This window comes from Planococcus citri, chromosome 3 (genome assembly GCF_950023065.1).
Source record: "Planococcus citri chromosome 3, ihPlaCitr1.1, whole genome shotgun sequence".
In the NCBI taxonomy this organism is placed as follows: Eukaryota; Metazoa; Arthropoda; class Insecta; order Hemiptera; family Pseudococcidae; genus Planococcus; species Planococcus citri.
In genome coordinates, this window is record NC_088679.1 from 39,678,234 (window position 1) to 39,698,143 (window position 19,910).

Below are 19,910 nucleotides of genomic sequence, written 5' to 3' on the forward strand. Positions count from 1 at the left end.
TATTCTAATTTTTTTCAAGGTAAAATTTTTCATTTAGTAGGTACCTATTGCGAAAGGAAAAAATATCCTTGAATTTTTTTTAAATGGATAATGTACGTTTGTAGGTAAAAAATAATTATGTACCTAATATGATTTTTTGCAGACGTCTGGATTCAGCGACTTTCTCCTACCTTGAAAAACAAAATTAAGTTCATACTTTTCCAAAACTTGTAAATTTTTCCACCCTTATAATAAATTAAAATACCGAAGAAGAGAAAAGAGAGAAAAAAAGAAAAGATAATGAATAACGCAGGGAGGAAAAAAATCCAAGATCAACATTATAAAGTTACTCGTAAAAATACCCATTAAACGTACCTACCACCTTAGGAGAAAAAACTTTTATCAAAATTTTTTTCAACAACGTTGATAATGGCGATTTACAGCGGAAGGCGAATTATTAGTGTTTTTGCTTCTTCGATAGGGTAAAACAAGCGTAAAGAAACATTGCTACGCTCCGGTATGGAACGAGCAGATAGTTTTCTACGAAATGTTTCCTCCCTTGTGTCAGAGGATCAAAATACAGCTCAGAGATAATGATCCAGTGAACAGTAACGTTATCGGAACACATTTCGTTGATCTCAAAGAAATATCAAACGACGGAGAAAAAGGCGAGTATAAACATTTTCACGAAGAAGATATAAATTTCATAAATATAATATTTATAATTAGGTACGGATTAAATCAAGCGCGAATAAATGTTCGCGATATTATAAGGTAAACCATAGACGTGAGATGGCTAATGTTTTGAAATACCATAAATTAGTCTATTCGCACATAGCGGCTTGTTAACGAGCTACGGTTACACCTTTTTATGGTAAAATTATTCAACCACATTGACGTAATCGATGCGCAAAAGTAATTGTAACGAAAATATTGTCAATGTGTTTACCAGAGAACCTATAAATCCGATTGTAAATACCTATATACGCCTGCATATCACCTTCATATAGCGTACCCAGGTGAATTTTCAAACATATGCGTACGTTGCTTGCTGTGATTGGGTTAAAATATGTACATGTGTAGGTATCTACAGTGTGGTATCTTCCCTGGTTCGATGAAATTTTTATTTTTCCTAATGATATGAAAGTCAACACTCGTGGGAAGTAAAAATAAAAATATCGTAGAAAGTTAAGTTACGATGATTTCATTTTTCGATTGCTTTAAAGGTAGGTTTAGCTAGAAGTCGATCGCGAAGAAAGAGATGCCGAAGGATTTCGACTGAATTTAGTGAAGATCTTCATTATGAGTTCAGACAAATTTCAGCTTCGGGGGTGCCACTAGAAGGGAGGTATTGGTCTTCAAAGAGAGAGAATTTTCGAAAAAATTGTGGTTTTTTACGCTGCAGCGCCTACCCAACCTGTTTTGGTTTAAATGTGAGTACTTAAGTATGTATTAACAGTCAATTTTTTAAATGATTGAAAACTAGTTGAAAATTTTTGAACCGATTTACTACTTTTTTTTCAATTTTAGCAAAAATGATTAAATACTTGATAGAAAATTTTGACTAACATCTCAATTTTTTTGTTTTATGTACATGTATTTTTTCCTACTTAAATTTCAAAAAATTAAACTACTCAGAAGTTGGCCCCTTAAAACAACTTTGTTCACTTTTGAGCTTATTTGAAGCCTCCAGCAAAAAGTGATCGCTGTTAACAAATTCGACAACAGTCTGCTTTGCCACAATGACTAATTTTCAAGTTTTATTTATCAATGCGTTACGGTCTTCTCTAGAATTGGTGTTTTAAAAGGGGCCTTTTTTCCATCGAAAAAATTCCAGATAGATTTAGGTCGACGAGTTTGATGGACTCTCGTAAGGAAAAATTATAAAAATGTTGGTCATAATTGCCAATTTCAAAAAATCAAGAAAAATATACTTACAAAAATTTATGAAATTTTTGTCGATTTTTCAATGTTTGCAATGATGATTAAAAAATTGGCACCACTGCGTTCCAAAATATTTCCCTGGTTTCAGAAATGATATCTTTCATTATTTCGGCATGATTAATACAAAATATTTGCAAAGAAAAAATTTTCAACCCCTCAGTAGAATCTTGAAAAAGTGGTCTTGGATTTACAGAATCTCAAATACATGTATTTTCATTTGAGACAGGACCATTCTCCCAAAACAGGTCGGGTAGGGACTAGAGCAAAAAAAAACGACGATTTTTTCGAAAATGCCTCTTCTTTTGAGGGCTCATATCTCCCCTCCAGGGGCATCTTGGGGGTTAAAGTTTTTAGTAGGTAAACTTTCAACTCAAAATGAAGATCTCTGCTGAATGCGATCCGCGTTAATATAGATATGTACTTGTACTTAAAAAAATCTGGTTCATGGGATACTTATTTCCTGAGTTTTTGCTGCAAGAAATGTATATTTCTCAATTTAATGTCTTCTTCTTCTCATTTTAAAACGTTAAGTTTTGTTTTTAAACACGGTTAAAATTTTCTTCATCAATACACCACCTCAACTCTTCGATATTGACTCATATACTCATATTCGTCAATGAACCCAACCATAAGTATACCTTTGATAATTCTCATAAGTTTTCGCTTCATTTAATAAAATTCTTCCCAAATCACAGCCATAATGAGTACACGAAAAGAAAAGCAAAGATTTATCCACCAAAATTTATCCCAAGGATTTTCCTTTTTAAAGCATACGCGATTGTGTTCAAATTCAAAATCACCGCTAATGTTATTCGACGAAACGTGTTTATCATTTAAACTGAAGAACATCATTTATGTAAATCCCCGAAACGCTAAATTCTGCGGTGACACTTTTAATACTTGTTTCATCCTTTCGGTCGCTGATATTCATAATTTCATAGGTTTCATTCAAACAACTTATACTTAATCAACAAGTCCATTTTCTTACTTAGACAATTAGTCAGTTTTGAATATCACGTCGATTCCAAACTTTGGTTCATCTACGTCATAGTAGGTTATAGGTATGTACGTGAATAATACCTACCTGGCTTAAGTTTGTTTCCGATCGTGTTTTATCCTTCGTTCCATCGTTAATACGTAAAATCTAATTAAATGATTTGTCATCATTTCGGTACAGATAGGTACCTATCTGTAGTTTTTTTTGTTTTTACTTCTACCATTTTCATTATATCACTTTATTAACACGTGAATGTTTCATCCAGCAGCTTAATTAATCAAGTTTTATCCTACGAAAACGAAATTGAATTTTTTCCCAGTAGTTCTCACTCAGGCAATCACGTAGTAGGTATAATAGGGAATGAAAAATTAATTGGGTGCGTTGATGAAACTCGTGCAAATGCCTCATTTCGTCGAGCATCGATAACACACCTTAATGTTGCGAAATTCATCAACCAGATCTTTATTAATTATTACCGATGGTAAATAAATATATGCTTATATTTTTCTTCGGAAAAGGAGCATTTTTCTTATCATTAAATATGCAGAAGGATATTTTATAGGGGGGTCTATTTTAAACAAAAGTATCATATTCCGTAAAAATGATTCATCGTGTAAATTTATCAAATAAGTTGTTGAAAAGAATATTTCAGCTATGGTAACCAATTTGTCGAGCCACAATAAATACCGTACACCTTTATTGTAACATAGGAACAGTTTCGGTTATAATGCTAATATTAAATTATCCCTCATAGCTTTTGGATACATTGATTGATGTTTATTAACCTTTTACAGGATTCCTACCGACGTTCGGTCCAGCTTTTATTCATTTGTACGGGTCAACCAGGGATTACTGTCTGATTGATGAGCATTCGTCTCTAAACGCTGGTCTCGGCGAAGGTGTCTCGTATAGGGGTCGCCTGCTCATAGCGGTTAGAACCGAAATAACAGAGAGTTTCGATATCGTCTCTTCAGAAGTAGAAATTGAACCCACATATCCAATAACCGAGGTAATGTTTACAAGCACGTTTTATGCATGTACTTGAAATAGGAAATTTGCTTGTTTTGTTCAATACCTACAAAGGAATCTCGCCCGCATTCAACATGCAGACCTCTTTTATCTACCACCTACTAACTACTATTTTCCAAATAGTTGAAAAACAATTTGAAAAATTATTCGAGCGAAAGAATTTTTATTCGTATGTCATAAATTCCGATACAAATAAGCGTTTAAAATTTAAACGTGGGTACTTTTTTTTTGAACTTGATAGCGAGCAAATAATTTTTTATCCTTTATAAGCGCATAGCTAGCATCCAATATTTCTGAAAAAAATATTCGCCTTTGGTGTTTGAAGGCGGTAAAAACCTATTTAGGTATAAACTGACTTCTTGAAGCCTTTAATTCACACGCTTATTATACACCCATCAACGTGGCTTCGGTACAAGCTTCATAAAATATGAAAGTCAACCTTAGATGATGTAACATTAAAAATTTATGCAAGAGCAACAGCAGCACAGCCGAGCTAATTTAAATATTATTTCGTTATTCGTGTTTCAGTCAGCTTATGGCAAATCGGAAGAATTTTTTTTATTTTGTTCCATTTTGGATGCGACGATGATCGAGAGGAAATTGGGAGAGAAACCTTTATTTTTCGAAATAAGCGTTGGCAACGCTGGTAATATAATGGATGGACACAATGATTCTCAGAATAACGAAGCTCCCGAGCAATCAGAACCCTTGCGTAAGAATTATGATTTTTATTTTAGTACCTACTTACGTAGCTTATTTAACAGTGAGTTCGCGAAAGTTATGTATTTTCATTGTCGTCTTTCTCAATTTGAAATTTGCTGAAGGAAAAAGAAAATTCTGCGAGGCTTTTGGAACGTCTGAAATGTACATATGTCTATTCGTAGAGGAGGTTCAAAGTCACAGACAAATTTTGATTTTCTCATTTTGGTAATAACTATTTTGAAAATTTTGACCTGTTGAACTGATTTTTGAAGATTTTAAAAAATCTCACAAGCACCAAAAAATTAGCTGTAGGTTTTCAAATTTCGAAAATAAGATTTTCAAGGATCTGTTCTGATCTACTCAAAGATTTTAAAAATTATGACTTATTTTTTGAACGTTATAGTAAGTCAATAGAATTGAAACTGACATTTCTTAATTTTGATTTGACCCCCCTCCCCCCCGTCGATAATATCCTTACAGTTCATTCTCCAGGAACGTCATCCTCTTAAAATTCAAGTGGGCAGATCTGGAATTGAAAGTGACATAAATAATGGGGTTTTTCAGATACTGTTGTGTCTACTGAAAGCGAAGCTTGGCAAAGTACAACACCATCAATGAAACCAATGACACACGATAGAGTGTATTACTTTTTGCCGTATTGGGACGATAAGCCATGTATGTATGTGAGGTCATGTTGGCCAGATTATCGACGAAGGATGTACAACTCTAATATTATAATGAAATTGATGGAGAATTTAGTAAGTTCGCTGATTTTCTATACTTATCCACTTGTTCAGGGTGTGAAAGTCTCACGACGCCACTTTCCAATAAATTTTCATTCATATCACGGAAAGAACATAAACATATACATTTTTAACTACTTTTGCTTAAAGAAGAACAAAAAGAGGTAGGTAGGTACTTATGGTTAGGTTGGAATAGAACATTCCAAAGTAGGGAAATGAGAACCAACTCATTGGAGCAACTTGGTAGTAATTGGGTTGCAGTAGTCCAACATCAAAGGCGGTGAAACGTGACTGACACACTCTGTGTAGATGAAAGTAATCCGTTCAATTACACTAAGATAATATTTCAACACAGGACGAAGGCTTGTCTGAGGTTTACCATATGATAGAAACAGATCAAACAGACGCCGACCGTAAATTAAGACTGGTTTTAGAGGATCTTACAATTGGATGCAATAAATACCTTTCTATTTCAAAAGGAGCCGGATCAGGGCCCGGAGTGGGTAAAACAAGACTCGACCGAGAACGAATGAAAATGTGCCATAAAGAAATAGTGAGTAATTTCGTATGGGAAATTCCAAACTTAATTTTCTCATAACCCAAGAACACAAATAAAACATTCTCGATGGATAAAAAAAAAATGATTGCAGGATTTAATGGGAAGAAATGCTCGAAATTTGAAAGCAATCGTTACCAAGCATTCTTTGAAAGAACGGTATAAAACAGCGCAAGGTTATTTACAAAAACTCAAAAATATGGTCGAAGACGTAAGTATATCTCATCGCAATGTTACTCTAATTAACCGCAAGAAATATCGTCAAAAATACCATTGCACGAAAGAAAAACGTCAGCTCATTTCACATACTACTATACGAGTAGTATATACTCGAATAAGCCAACATTATGATGAAAATTTCGAGAATATTTTCAAAATGAAAAATACCTCGATGTAGAATATTGAATTTACATTCGAACGCATTTCCATTCGTAATACGAGTCGATCCAATATTTTGGAAACCTACTGTTTAATACTGCTTCTCGTTTTATTACTACTTTTTCTACCGAGTTCAAAGAGAATTTCCCAATGGTTTTTTACTTTTGTTCGAGTTTTTAGGATAAATATTTCGAAGCTCTTTGTGTTGAAAATATTTTCCAACTTTGGTATAAATTACGTATTCTGAACAGAACAAAGTACCTAGCAAGAAATTTAATACGATACACATAGAATCGCGATCTCATGGTAAATTATAAATAGGTACCTAATTAGGTAAAACGTTCTAGAATGAATAGGAAAAAAAAACAAAAGAAATCGATGTACAGGTCGAGGATTTACGTGAACAACTCGATGAAGTTGTAGGTACCTAATTTAAGCATCTTAATTTTTAGCCACAACACGCACTTCCTGATGTTTTTTTATGGCTGGTGAGTAATGGCAAGAGATACGCGTATCAACGAATAGCGGCGAAAGATTTGATATTCTCGATGGTTGAAGAGGAATGCGGAAAATTTTGTTCAAAAGTTCACACAAGGTTTTTAAAAGTAGGTACCTGCCTAACTTTATCATTCATTTTTAATTAAACTACAGAACGTTATTTGCGAATATAGCGTAATTTTGGCTACGATGTAGTTTTAGTTTTTGGTTGTTTGTAATTACTTACTACGCCTCCTCATCATTATTATTATTATTACGAGTAGTACCCGTCATTATTATTTTATTCGTAGCACACTCTCGAAAGTTTGAAATGAATTTCAACTTTAAGATTCTACAACAATATAACTAAGCTACAAGGATATGTTTTCATGTTTAAAAAAACATCCTAACTATTCAAATCTCTTTTATAAATCATTTGTAGGTATATCGTCTGGTTAATTCCCATTTCCCACCAAATGAAATACTTACTCACCTACGTAAATCAAAATCAAATGGCGCAGTATTGGCAAAACTTTTAGTTAATCTGTTTCGCCAACCGAATTAATACCCATTACAATGACTAAAATAATATAAGCTCGAGATTTTACCTTTGAAGAATATTATCTATCGATAAATTTTACTCGCCGATTCGGCAACTGTTCTATCTACAATTAAACCACCACTATAATAATCTATTCCGCTTCATTAAATAGCTAGAGTTTACCATTGGTATTATTTTCAATACTTACTTGATTAATCACGATGTATTTTACCGCAGCTTCCGGGTAAAAAAGGAACTGGTACGAGTGGCTGGACGATTCAGACAAAATTAGATATTTATTTATGGTTAGGTTTGCTGAAACATAAAAAATATTTCCTCAATGGTTACCCAAAAGGATACGAGATGACAAACGAAGTTAGAAATATAGAACGACCATACGCCCTTCCCCCGTTAAAAATACATTACACCGAGAAATACGTAAGTTCCAAAATAAAATTATTTACCCTATTTTTTTTACCTATACTTACAAACATAATTACCTATTTCACTTCTGTCACCATCAACTAGACATTTCAATTTCGAGCTTACATGTACCAAGCGAGATCGTTGATAGGATCAGATGCTTCAGGTTTATCAGATCCTTTTGCTCGAGTGATCATTGGAGAATACATGAGAGTAACTCAGGTAGGTAAACATTTTAGAAATTACCTACGTTTAATATTTTTTCACTAATGAAAAAGAAAAAATCTAATCGTAAAAATATATACCTACAGGTGATAGACGAAACTTTAAGTCCAACGTGGGACGAGTTATTGGTCGTAGATAACATTTTATTGTACGGTTCGAAGCAAGATATTAAAAAAGAACCACCGGCCATTGTAATAGAAATTTTCGACCAAGATAAAGTGGTATGTTTTTCTACACCCAGCCGAATCGAACGTGTAAATAATTCAATTCAATAATACATCTACGGCTTATTTTACAGGGTAAATCCGAATTTTTAGGTAGAACTACGGCTCGACCTCATGTTAAATTATCAGACGAACCTTACATGAAACCAAATTTTCCACCTTCGTTAGAATGGTACGATATTCACCGAGGAAATGAACACGCTGGCGAACTTTTAGCAACGTTTGAACTTCTACAGGTAAGTTTTTAAAATTTACCGTAGTGTGTAACATTTCGACCCAACGTTCAAAATTCAATTTACCTATCAACCTAGTTCGTAATTTCAAGCGTCTTAATGCGATTGTACCAGTTGGAATGATGTTATCATTTTTACGGCGAAACGCATATGCAATTCTATTAACATGTTTTATTTGTGACGTCAACGAGGTATGAAATTAACTCTTGAAGTTTCAAAGCAGTCATAATGTTGTTTCTTACGTTGAATTATCAAAGTGGTTCCTTACTTTCTTCTTGTTATTTAAATGTCATGTCGCGTTAAGGGACCAATTCTGACAACAGAAAGGAGTTGAAAATTCAAGAAGTAGGTAAGGAGTGCTTTTCCAAATTCTCGTAATCTTTCTGAAAGCATCCAACTAGTTTCTTTGTTTGAGAAAAGTAGGTATTCTCATTTCTCTTTAAGTACGTCGTACTTCAAATAAAAAAGATCTTTATTGTATTTTTATCATTTGAAAAATAGACTCGTCAAATGCTGTAAATCTTTAAGATTACCTAACACGCTGTAAATCAAACGTGACATTTTAAGATGAATTCGATAAGAACTTTTACATTTTGAGCAATAATTGAAAAACTTATTTCAATTGTGTATCAAGATTATTCAAGATATTTCATTTCAATTATCATTAGGTATACCTACTTCTAAAAAAAAAATCAAAAAATATCATATTTTGAATTTTTTCTCCTCATCTTTTCCAAAAAGGGACACATGTGTGAATTGGGTCAAAAAAATGTGGGGGTAAGTTTACATTTTTTGAATTCTGATTTAAAATAATTTTTCAAGTTTTAAAATCTTAAAGTTTTGCTCAGAAGAAAAAAGAACGCGGTTAAGAAGCTGAATATTAATTTTCATTTGTGGAGTTGTCATTAGAGGGAGGAGGTAGCAGATGAGGCAATATGCTTTGAATTACAAACTATTAGCTCTCTAGTTCAATAATTTTCTGCTTCAAATTACTGATACAGAAGATATACTTCAATATTTCCAGATAACTTCTGATTTAGAATTGCCAGAACTTCCACAACCCAAAGATATTTATATATTACCAGTAAACAATCAACCTCACATAGGGCCCATTTTACCCGTACCAAAAGGTATACGACCAACATTAGCAAAATACAGGTCGGTATTGTAAAAAAAAATCAAAGGTACTTGATACCTATTTTTCTACAAAAAAGAAAAAAAATGTAATATTTTTTCTCATAAACTTATTTATTATTTTGCAGAATAGAAGTTCTCTTCTGGGGTCTGAGGGATTTAAAACGTGTTCATTTGATGGCTGTAGATCGACCGAGGGTAGACATAGAATGTGCTGGAAATATTTTATATTCATCTGTTATACAGAATGCCAAGAAAAATCCAAATTTCAGCAATCCAGTCAAATTTATAGACTTGGTACGAGTACAATACAATATAATACACCTACCCACGTTTATTATAATCAATTTGACAAATTGTGGTTATGAATAATTTACCTATTGATTAATCATTACAGGAACTCCCAGAGGAGGAACTTTACAGACCACCTTTAACAATACGTGCTGTTGACTGTCGAAGTTTTGGACGTTTTACGTTGGTAGGCACTCATATGATAAATTCGGTTCAGAAATACATTTACGATCCGGCGATAAAACGAGAAAAAGAAGACGATAAAAATAAACCCTCGCAGCAAATGCCGAGTAAAAAAAAAATGTCTTTACTTACTATAGAATCGCATTTCTATTTGGCTAAAATTAACAAAAGTTAATTTATTCCTAGATGGGTATTGTGTTTACGATAGCGGTCAGAACGAAATAGGTGTCATTAATTGCGGTGAGGTTTACCCTGAAACTTTGTGTTCGATTAACGAAGTAATAATTAAAATGGACTGTGTAAGTTAATTTTCCCTGAAATGTAAATTAACATTGGAAGATTTTTTTTTCATGAATTCACCAAGTACCTAACGAATGTTTTTTCAGGAAATGACTAATGACAATAAAACTCTTAAAAAATCAACAAGGAGTCGTAAAAGAAGTATGGAAGATATGTTAGATGAAGATACAGACGAAGATAATAACGACTGGTGGACGAAATATTTTGCTTCTATGGAAGCAGCTGCTCAAGTACGAGACAGAATACTCATTCACTTGTACATAGGCACAATTGTGAAAAAAATACATTGTAAATTTTTACACAGGAAGAACACGAGGCAGCGAAAATAAAATTTTTACAAGATCAATCAAATATGCTACCAAAACCAGAAGCTGAATGTGATATAAAAGGTTCCAAAAGTAAACTGGGGTCTTCTGCAGCTTCTAAAATCGTATCCAAGTGGAGTCCCAAAAGCGCCCAACGTAAAAAGAAAAAAAGAATAGCAAAATTTAGAGTAAGTTGTTTCAAGATTAAATATTTTTTATAACGATTACATTTGTTTAAAGTTTTGACTGACAAGAAAAAATTACAGATATACTCGAATGAATTAGAAGCCCAGCCAGAATTCAATAGATTTAAAGAGTGGTTATTGCCATTCGATCTGTACAGAGGTAAAAAGACTGATGAAGATTCCGAAGACGAAAGTAGAGTTGTTGGTATATTCAAGGTAACGTCTTGCTTTTGCAAACATCTTTAGACTCTCACAAATGTAACCACTATAACGTCTTTTTATTTCAGGGCTCGATAAAAGTGTACAAATGGCCTTTACCGAAAGACATCGATGACCATACAATTATGGGTTTTGATCCTCAGTATGGGTTTTTTCAAGGCGTTCCTTCAAATGATCCGATTCACGTATTAGTAAGAGTTTACATAGTTAAAGCAAATGATCTCCATCCGACTGATTTAAATGGGAAGGCAGATCCTTACATCGTTTTGCAATTAGGATCAAAAAGAATTAGTGATAAAGACAATTACATTTCGAAACAACTCAATCCAGTGTTTGGAAAGTATGACATATTTGGATTAATTTTTAAATTCTAATAAGCTGTAAAAATTTCTCATTTTATCAAATACGAAAAAAATTAGCTTCTACTGTTATTCCACAGGTGTTTCGAAATCGAAGCAACATTCCCGCAAGATTCCATGCTGACTATTCAGGTTTTAGATTGGGATTTAGTAGGATCGGATGATTTAATAGGTGAAACGAGAATCGATCTAGAGAACAGATTTTACAGCAGGCATCGTGCAACTTGTGGCATAGCTGAAAAATATGAAACGTTAGTATACGTAAATAATACGATAGAAATAAAGTAAAGTAATATCTCGACACTTCTACAGAGTTGGCTATAACAGATGGAGAGATCCAATGAAACCTACACAAATACTAGCCAAGCTTTGTAAAGATTCAAAGCTCGAGCCACCTTCTTATATGAATGGTACAGTGAAAGTTGGTCGTAAGCTGTTCAAAATTCAAAGCATAGATGATAACCACGAATGGATTCGTGCGAAAGGTAAAATTTGAATGGTTAGTTATTAAATTAAAATAATACCTACATTATTTGAATTTTTATAAATTTTATAGGAGTCGAAGAACAAATGGCATTAGCTGTGTTACATCATTGGAATCAGATCCCTCGAGTGGGTTGTATTTTAGTTCCTGAACACATAGAAACACGACCTTTATATAAACCTGACAAAATTGGCATAGAAAGGGTACTTAATTTTCTAGGTTTATGAAAGCCCTTGAAATCTATGCTTTCATCTGATTACATCAATTATTACGTTCTTTTTAAAGGGTAAATTGGAAATGTGGGTTGATATGTTCCCTATGGATATGCCTCTACCAGGACCACCAATTGATATTTCTCCTAGAAAACCAAAATCATACGTTTTACGAGTAATAATATGGAACACTGATGACGTAGTATTAGAGGACGATGCTTTTTTCACTGGTGAAAAAATGTCCGATATATACGTAAAAGGGTAGGTACAAAAATTTAGGCCTAAATTTGTGTTTTCCTAATTAGGTACACAAAGAATACAAAGATAAAGATAATTAATTATTTAAACTACAAAACATTTCGTTACAGTTGGCTCAAGGGTCCTGAAGACTGCCAGTGCACAGATATACATTACAGATCATTAACCGGAGAAGGGAATTTCAATTGGCGATTCATATTTCCATTTAATTACCTGATAGCCGAAGGGAAAATTGTGACATCGAAAAAAGAATCATTGTTTTCTTGGGATGAGAGCGAAAGTAAAATCCCAGCTCGCCTTGAATTACAAGTTTGGGATGCAGATCATTTTTCTGCTGATGATTTTTTGGGTAAGCGAGTGAAAGAATTTAGCACCACATTACCTACTTATCATCATTAATTTTTCAAATAAACATACGTAGGTATTAAAAAATAATGTTGAAAATCAAATTTTTAGGAGCTTTAACATTGGATCTTAATAGATTTCCTAGAGGAGCAAAATCTGCTAAATTATGTACATTAGATATGTTGAATAATGATGGTACAGTACCGATGATTAATATATTCAAACAAAAAAGAGTGAAAGGATGGTGGCCTTTTTACGTGAAGAAAGAAAACGAAGAAATGGAATTAACGGTAAGATATCCTTTTCGAGGTATAAATGGTGTAACATAAACAACTTTCCCTAACGATGTTTTCATCATTGTGTAGAATGCCATCTAGTTTCGAAACTGAAAACTATTTTTTGAAAATTATTGTAAGCAGAACAAATCTTGGAAGTTTTCAAAATATATACGAAGGAGGAAAACGGGAGTGAAGGGAGGAGAGTAAAAATTATGAAAAGAGATTAACAGATAGGTGTATGGGTGCACTAAAATCTTATATCTACTGAAAAAATTAACTGTTAATTTGGAGCACTCTGGATTTTTTCTGCCAGAGAAAAAATATTCGTCATTTTGATTGTCTTCATTATAAATCCAATAAGTCATATTAATTGTACTTACTTGTTTTATTTACCTATGTCTATGTTATCTCATTGATAATGAATTTTAGGGAAAAGTTGAAGCTGAATTGCACCTCCTTACTCAAGAAGAAGCAGAAAAAAATCCAGCTGGACAAGGGCGCAGTGAACCAGATCCTTTGGATAAACCGAAGTAAATTTTTTTCAAATAAATTAATAGTTCTAGGTAAAAATTTGATAAACAATATCTATTGGAGGACAAAAAAGAAAAGATTACCTATCAATCGTGAATCTTCATCTTTGAATAAAAATTAGAAATAAACTTTATTTGAAACAAAAAAAAAAAGACTTCAAGTAGGTAGCAAGGTACATGCCTACTTGTATGCGAAGACATGAATTTAAGGCACCCAAGTTAGCAGATCTACAGGTATCAACTATCAAGTGGGTAGGAACGGAACTTGGAAAATCGTTTTTTCTCTAATATGTACTGCTTCCCTTCTCCTGGTGCCAATAAAAGAAAACATCTGAATCAAATATTCAAAATTTTTATTCCAGATGGCGCCACTCTTCAATTACTATAATAATGTGAGCATGTAACTATTTCAAAATCTTACCAATGAATAATGATTTTTTTCTGAATTTTTGCAGTCGTCCAGACTCGTCATTCATGTGGTTCATGAATCCAATCAAATCAATCAGATATATAATATGGCATAACTATAAGTGGACTATATTAAAAATTATAGTAATACTTTTCCTTGCTGTAATGATCTTGATATTCTTTTACTCAATTCCAGGCTATAGCGTTAAAAAAATGCTTGGAGCGTAGTGTTCAAATTCGCATGCCTACCTATTTTGTATTATAAAAAACTACCTTTGTACCTATACCTAATAAAAAATTATCAGTATTACTAAAATCTTATAAAGTTACCAGACTATGTACCTCTATACCTATTAATATTAATGTATAGTTGAGATAAAATAAACCACATTTGCTATAACCGTACTACATTTATTCCACTTCTTCTCACTTGGATTTAGAAAAAAAATAGTACGTACCTGCCAAGATTTTAAAATTCAAATCAATTTAATTTAAAATATGAGAATATTTTCAATAAAACATTTTAAAAAGAAGTTTCTCCAGGAATATTGTAGAGTTGTATTGCAACCTTTTTTGTTTTTAAATAAGACACTTATTTAATTGTGAGGCCGAATTCTGAAACGAAAAGTTTGCTTTAAAGACAGGTTGAAGGAGTTGGAGAGAAGGAAACCTAGATGACAAATTCAGATATATTCGGCAGAAAGAGAAAAGTAAAGTGAATGATTTTAAAAATAGCAAAAAAAAGTAGAAAGTTCAAAACCAATATAAATATGTAGGTACAGATAGGTACTTCAAAAAACGCCGGAAAGGAAATAAAACAGTCATTTCAGTTTTCGTCAGTTTCTAGATTCAAAACAGTAACGTAGTTTCTTCCCCTTTAAAATTTTTTCGAATTTTCTATCAATCTTATAGAACCGTTTAATTGATACAGGAGCTAAAATTTGATTTGAAAATGCAGCATGATGCCTTTTTATCTTTATACTCGTCTGTTGTTGTCTCTTGAAAATTTGAAAAACATTTTTGGATATTCAGATTAATGTGCCACTAAATATCATGAATGATTAAAATATTTATTCATGCACAATTTCTTATTTCACGTCCCAGGTTACACTGTAATCAAGAGTAATACAGACGTCTAAATGGCCATTTTTAGTAAATAGGTAAGTGAACTCTTTACAAAATTCTAAGAATCGAGTTGAAGTAAAATGATGTCAGTGAAGAACACTGCTGGAATATCTGCAGAAAATTGAATTTTTTGATGCTGCAAAAAAATGAATAATTTATAATTTTATAAACTTTTGATACCAACTTTTAAACTGTTCTATTTTTAGTTATCGTGGTCAATTTCGAACACCTATCTATGGAGATTTTTTTGAAAATATATTTTCTTGGCAGTATAGGTACCTACTCCTGTTTTTTTTTCAACAGAACCCATCAACTATTGTTAGAAATTAAATAATGTCACATTTGTAAGAAACATAAAACATTTATTCAATTTCTTCTACACTAGAATTTAAAAAATTATTACCAGAATTTTTGCGATACGATTTAGCGTTGAAATTTTTCCACCAACCGTCATTTTTATCGAGACTTACCCTTTGCATTTTCTTCCTAATAAATTCATCCCTCAATCTCTGAGCTCGGGTTGTTTTCCGTGTACAGCTATTTACCAATATTTTACTACTCATCATTTTCACATTCGATGCATTACCAGCGAAGAAACGATTAGCTCGAGTAATTTTATCAATCTTATTCAGCATTCCGTAACGTTGAAGGATTTGTTGATTTAACCATCTCAGCGTTCTAATTCTATCTTCGATAGTTAGATTGAAAACATCTGTCCTTGCGCCTTTCTTATTTGATGTAGGTCTATTGGTTAAGAATTCCATAAACGTATTATCTAAAACTTGCGATAGAATGGGTGACTGAATTATAGGTTCTAAATATTCGTTGCCGGTACGAGTATCTAAATATTTATCGACGCGATTTAACGATGTTGGATTCAGGCATTTTGTATCCGGTGGGTTTTTCCGACATGAAGATTTTTTCAGCCGAGTCGAGTTTTGTATATCGTCTTTTTCTTTGATTAAATTATACCATTTGGTGCAGCTTCCACCTTCGGAATCACATCGATCGCCGTCTTTGATCTTGTTATACCATTCGAGACATTTATCTGTAGATTTTGCCGATTCCGTTATTCTACAAGTCGACGATGACGTTTCAATTCCTTGGCTAGATTTCATCTCTAAAGGAGTCGTCGAAGGGGTATATTTCGTTCCAGTTGGACTAGATGAGATTCCCGTCGAAGCAGATGCCGAGGTAGATTTCGTTCCTGTAGGAGATATCGCAGAAGTAGGAAAAAACGTTGTCGGGGTGATATCTGTACCACGAGGAGATGTTGGTTTATCGGTTCGCAGACGTTCGAACCTAATAAAACCCCTTTTCGTAGTTTTTGTTGTTGTAGTTGATGCTGTGGACATAGGTTGGAAAATAGTAGGCATATTTTTGGTAGTTGCTGTTGTAGTTGATGTTGCGGGCATACTCGTTACGGTGGTCGTGGTTTTTGAACTAAACGGAGTGGTTAATTGCGTAAATGGTAAAACGGTGGTTGGTACTCGACTGGAAATTGTGGTCGGAGTAGTTTGATAAAATGGAGTTGTTGCAGCAACACGACTTTGCTGGTTTATTTCGGCTGCAACATCAGTTCTCGAGACAGACTCGGCGGAACGTCGAAACGGCCATTTCCAGTCACTAATTCCACTTTTATTCGGATCAACGTATTTCGGACTTGGTTCGAGTGGAGTGTTCAAATTGGAAGGGCATCTTGACGAGGTAGATTTACGTTTTAGGAATTTCATATAAGAAGGTGGTATCACGTAAACTATTCTATTTCTACTCAACTTACGATTTATCATTTTTTCCATAAAAAATTTTCACAAAGGTGGTCGAACATGGTTTTTTTGTCTAATGAAATATGACAAGAGAGAGGAAATTTTCACAAAATACCAGGCAATATTTTATTAACCTACTTACGAGGAACACCTTGAGGTACCTACTCGACTATATTTTCATTGTTGGTAAGCTGAATTTTTAGGCGAAATATGTTACAAAACCTCCAGACCAAAATTTCAGGCGAAAAAATTAACTGTGGGTAAAAAAAAATAGCCACAAATCAAAAATTTAATTTGGACAGCTGAAATTTTGCTCCCAAGAGATTTGAAACATTTTCTTCCCAGGAACGTTGCCGTCCATTGAATCGGACTCCAAATTCTAACGCCTCTCTCAAGTGGTTCTCTCGTGTAATGTTTCATTTTTTTTTTTTTTTTTTTTTGCAATCACTTACACTTGATCACGAAAATTATTTATTTGGGTATTTATATAACAAGCATTTAATTCGATATCCTATTTCATGTATGAAATTCCCTTAAAATCGAATCACTCAGTATTAACGTTACAGGCTTATACCATAATCTCCTTAAGCCTACTGAAAATTATATTTGAAAAAGACTCGACGGTATTTATTAAGAGGATTAATTTTTCAATTAGTACGAAATTTGCAGCAGCAAGTTTTTCAACTTTGAACGATTGTGTTTTAGCACCCCATGAACGGAAAATTTTCTTATCGAAATGGTATATCAATAGATGAAAAGTTTCGAGTAAAAAATTTAACGCTTTTGCGAATTTAATAGCAAAGTAAAAACGGACTGGGATTCGATTCGGGAAAAAAAATTGATCTCTCTTTCATTTCGCATTATACAAATACAAATACGTGGTTTTCTCCCATTCATTGAACTAAATCATTTGTTTAAAAACTGTGTGTAGTAGCAATTCCAAGCAAATGCTGTTCTCCATACAAGTTATGCAATTGATAAAAGAAACCAAAATATTTCAAAAGCGAAACGCGTAACCCCGAAGTACGAGAACTTTTACCGTAATCCCTAGACTAAAAACACGTACAAAAATAAATCTTCAAATGCTAAAGAATAAATCTAAAACTTTTCATGAACACCCGAATAGCGAAATTTTTTCTCTTTAATTCATACCCGCTTAAATATTCGTATTAATAAATTCAATTATCTTCTACCTCTCTTCGCGTTCTAACACACTGAACAATGAATCACTCAAAACACCTCGTACCTAAAATTCGCTGCTGACTTTTTTCTTAGGTTGGTATTTTTGGATAGCTTACATCTACAATACACCTACAGCGTATAATTAGGTATTAATTTTTAGTAGAAAGCAATTAACTTCGTGCTTCTTTGATTAGAGACTAGGTATATTAAAACGTTTTGAGAAATGAAAATTTTTTAAAGCCGAAGAAAAGTTCTTTTTTTGATAATAGGTACACCTTATATCTATATTTAGAAAAAAAAAGGATGAAAAAAATTGAAACATTTCTCATTAATTTTTTTCATCTTGTCTGAAATTAAAGTCGTGATTTTTCATAATGTAAAGAAAATTAAAAACAGTGCTTCGTATTTAAATAATAATATGGTTGAAGTTGAAGTTTAACAAAGGACGAGCCACTTCAACCCTTCGGCTCGGAATCAGAATATTCTTGTATATGTATTTTGAAAGAACGTTTTAGAAAACATTGAACGAAATCGAGAATTTTTGGTTCAAATAAGAAATAAGTTATCATACCTATGGAGATTGGAGAACGAACTCGCGTATTTGCGGCAAACTGGTTATGCAATTTTAGTAACACATGTAAAATACATACTATTGTTTGGCTATACAACAGATTTGAAGGCAAAGCATCACTACGGCGTTATAATGTACGTATTTCTCGAGCATGATTTTTATACAAAATAATCCCCTTTTCAAATAAATTTCACTCACCCTACCAGTTTCAGGAGAGGAGCGGGGACTCCCTTGAAGGGTTAGAGCATCATTAGAGCACCCATTCCGCACGTTAGAGCACTTCGCTCTCACTCGAACTCAATGTTTTTTTAATCTTGAGGTAGGGCTGGTGAAATGGTAGCTATGTATTAATGTAGCCAAAATGTTTGAAAATTATGTCAAGTTGATGACGTTGGGCCTCCTTAGGGTATTGACCCATGTGTCTGGAACTTTTAAGGTTACTGACCTACCAATCTGGCTTCCCTAAGTTGTCCATCTGTCTGTCTGTCTGTCTGTCTATTTTGGCCTCCTAAGGTCATTGACCCGTCTGTCTGGATTCTCATGGTCACTGACCTACTTGCATAGCTTTCCAAGGTCGTATGTCTGACTGTCTGGCTTATCAGGGTCTCTGTTATTTTTAATTCAATTTAATTCGATTCTATTTTTTAAAAATTCATTTCAGTTCAGTTTGATTCAATATATGTATTTGATTTTAATTCAATAATTTATTTGAACTCAACTTGATTTAGTTCAACTTTATTAGGTAATTTAGGTATTGACGTTTTTAAATTTAATTTGATTTGATTTAATATCTTTCAACTTGAATTAGGACAACTTAAGTTCGTTTTTTTTAAAATAATGTACTTTGTACCTATTTTATTTCAATCTATTTCGACTTAATTTGATCTGATTGAATTTATTGGAACTACTCTGTGGTACATAATTCATTTCGATTGAATTTAATTGATTTTGAGTTAATTTGACTTAATTTATTGAATTCAACTTTACTTACCCACTCTAATTTAGGTTGTTCGATTCAATCTATTTTGCTTTAATTCAATTCAAATGATTAAGTTTACATACTTAATTTCATTTAATTTAAATTCAATTCATTTATTTTGATTTAATTCAATTGAATTTATTTTAATTTAAATTAATTTATTGTGTTTAAAATTTTTCAAGTAACTAAACCTAGGAATACCTATTTATGTGGAATTGTGGAATTTTTAGGTTTAGGGCTGAACAGACGAGTTAAAACTTATGGTACCTACCTACATGTGTAATAACAACATTAACAGAGCTGAAATGAAATTGAAAAAAAAAATCGATCTCATATGAATCGCTA

General features: G+C 32.9%; 2 protein-coding genes across 3 annotated transcripts in view; one reads left to right on the plus strand and one right to left on the minus strand.

Moving 5' to 3' along the window:
• LOC135840953 (uncharacterized) overlaps window positions 1-7,663 on the minus strand; it is a 63,290-nt gene extending 55,627 nt beyond the window's left edge. The window contains exon 1 of the mRNA XM_065357712.1: window positions 7,555-7,663. The gene's annotated coding sequence lies outside the window, so the exon portion shown is untranslated. The remainder of the gene's footprint in view (window positions 1-7,554) is intronic.
• The window catches only part of LOC135840947 (otoferlin-like), a 64,443-nt gene extending 50,101 nt beyond the window's left edge, over window positions 1-14,342 (plus strand). The window contains exons 11-37 of one of the 2 annotated variants that reach the window (XM_065357704.1): window positions 461-647; window positions 3,715-3,929; window positions 4,478-4,661; window positions 5,216-5,409; window positions 5,750-5,947; window positions 6,045-6,161; window positions 6,781-6,933; window positions 7,584-7,784; window positions 7,875-7,991; window positions 8,081-8,215; window positions 8,293-8,454; window positions 9,476-9,609; window positions 9,714-9,882; window positions 9,983-10,166; window positions 10,246-10,358; window positions 10,446-10,589; window positions 10,664-10,852; window positions 10,931-11,065; window positions 11,137-11,408; window positions 11,508-11,678; window positions 11,740-11,912; window positions 11,984-12,114; window positions 12,197-12,384; window positions 12,492-12,730; window positions 12,838-13,016; window positions 13,434-13,534; window positions 13,990-14,342. In XM_065357704.1, the coding sequence (XP_065213776.1) occupies window positions 461-647; window positions 3,715-3,929; window positions 4,478-4,661; window positions 5,216-5,409; window positions 5,750-5,947; window positions 6,045-6,161; window positions 6,781-6,933; window positions 7,584-7,784; window positions 7,875-7,991; window positions 8,081-8,215; window positions 8,293-8,454; window positions 9,476-9,609; window positions 9,714-9,882; window positions 9,983-10,166; window positions 10,246-10,358; window positions 10,446-10,589; window positions 10,664-10,852; window positions 10,931-11,065; window positions 11,137-11,408; window positions 11,508-11,678; window positions 11,740-11,912; window positions 11,984-12,114; window positions 12,197-12,384; window positions 12,492-12,730; window positions 12,838-13,016; window positions 13,434-13,534; window positions 13,990-14,170 (4,566 nt within the window). In that variant the 3' untranslated portion in view covers window positions 14,171-14,342. The remainder of the gene's footprint in view (window positions 1-460; window positions 648-3,714; window positions 3,930-4,477; window positions 4,662-5,215; window positions 5,410-5,749; window positions 5,948-6,044; window positions 6,162-6,780; window positions 6,934-7,583; window positions 7,785-7,874; window positions 7,992-8,080; window positions 8,216-8,292; window positions 8,455-9,475; window positions 9,610-9,713; window positions 9,883-9,982; window positions 10,167-10,245; window positions 10,359-10,445; window positions 10,590-10,663; window positions 10,853-10,930; window positions 11,066-11,136; window positions 11,409-11,507; window positions 11,679-11,739; window positions 11,913-11,983; window positions 12,115-12,196; window positions 12,385-12,491; window positions 12,731-12,837; window positions 13,017-13,433; window positions 13,535-13,989) is intronic. The other variant, XM_065357705.1, reaches the window with a different exon arrangement.
• The last annotated feature ends 5,568 nt before the right edge of the window (window positions 14,343-19,910 follow it).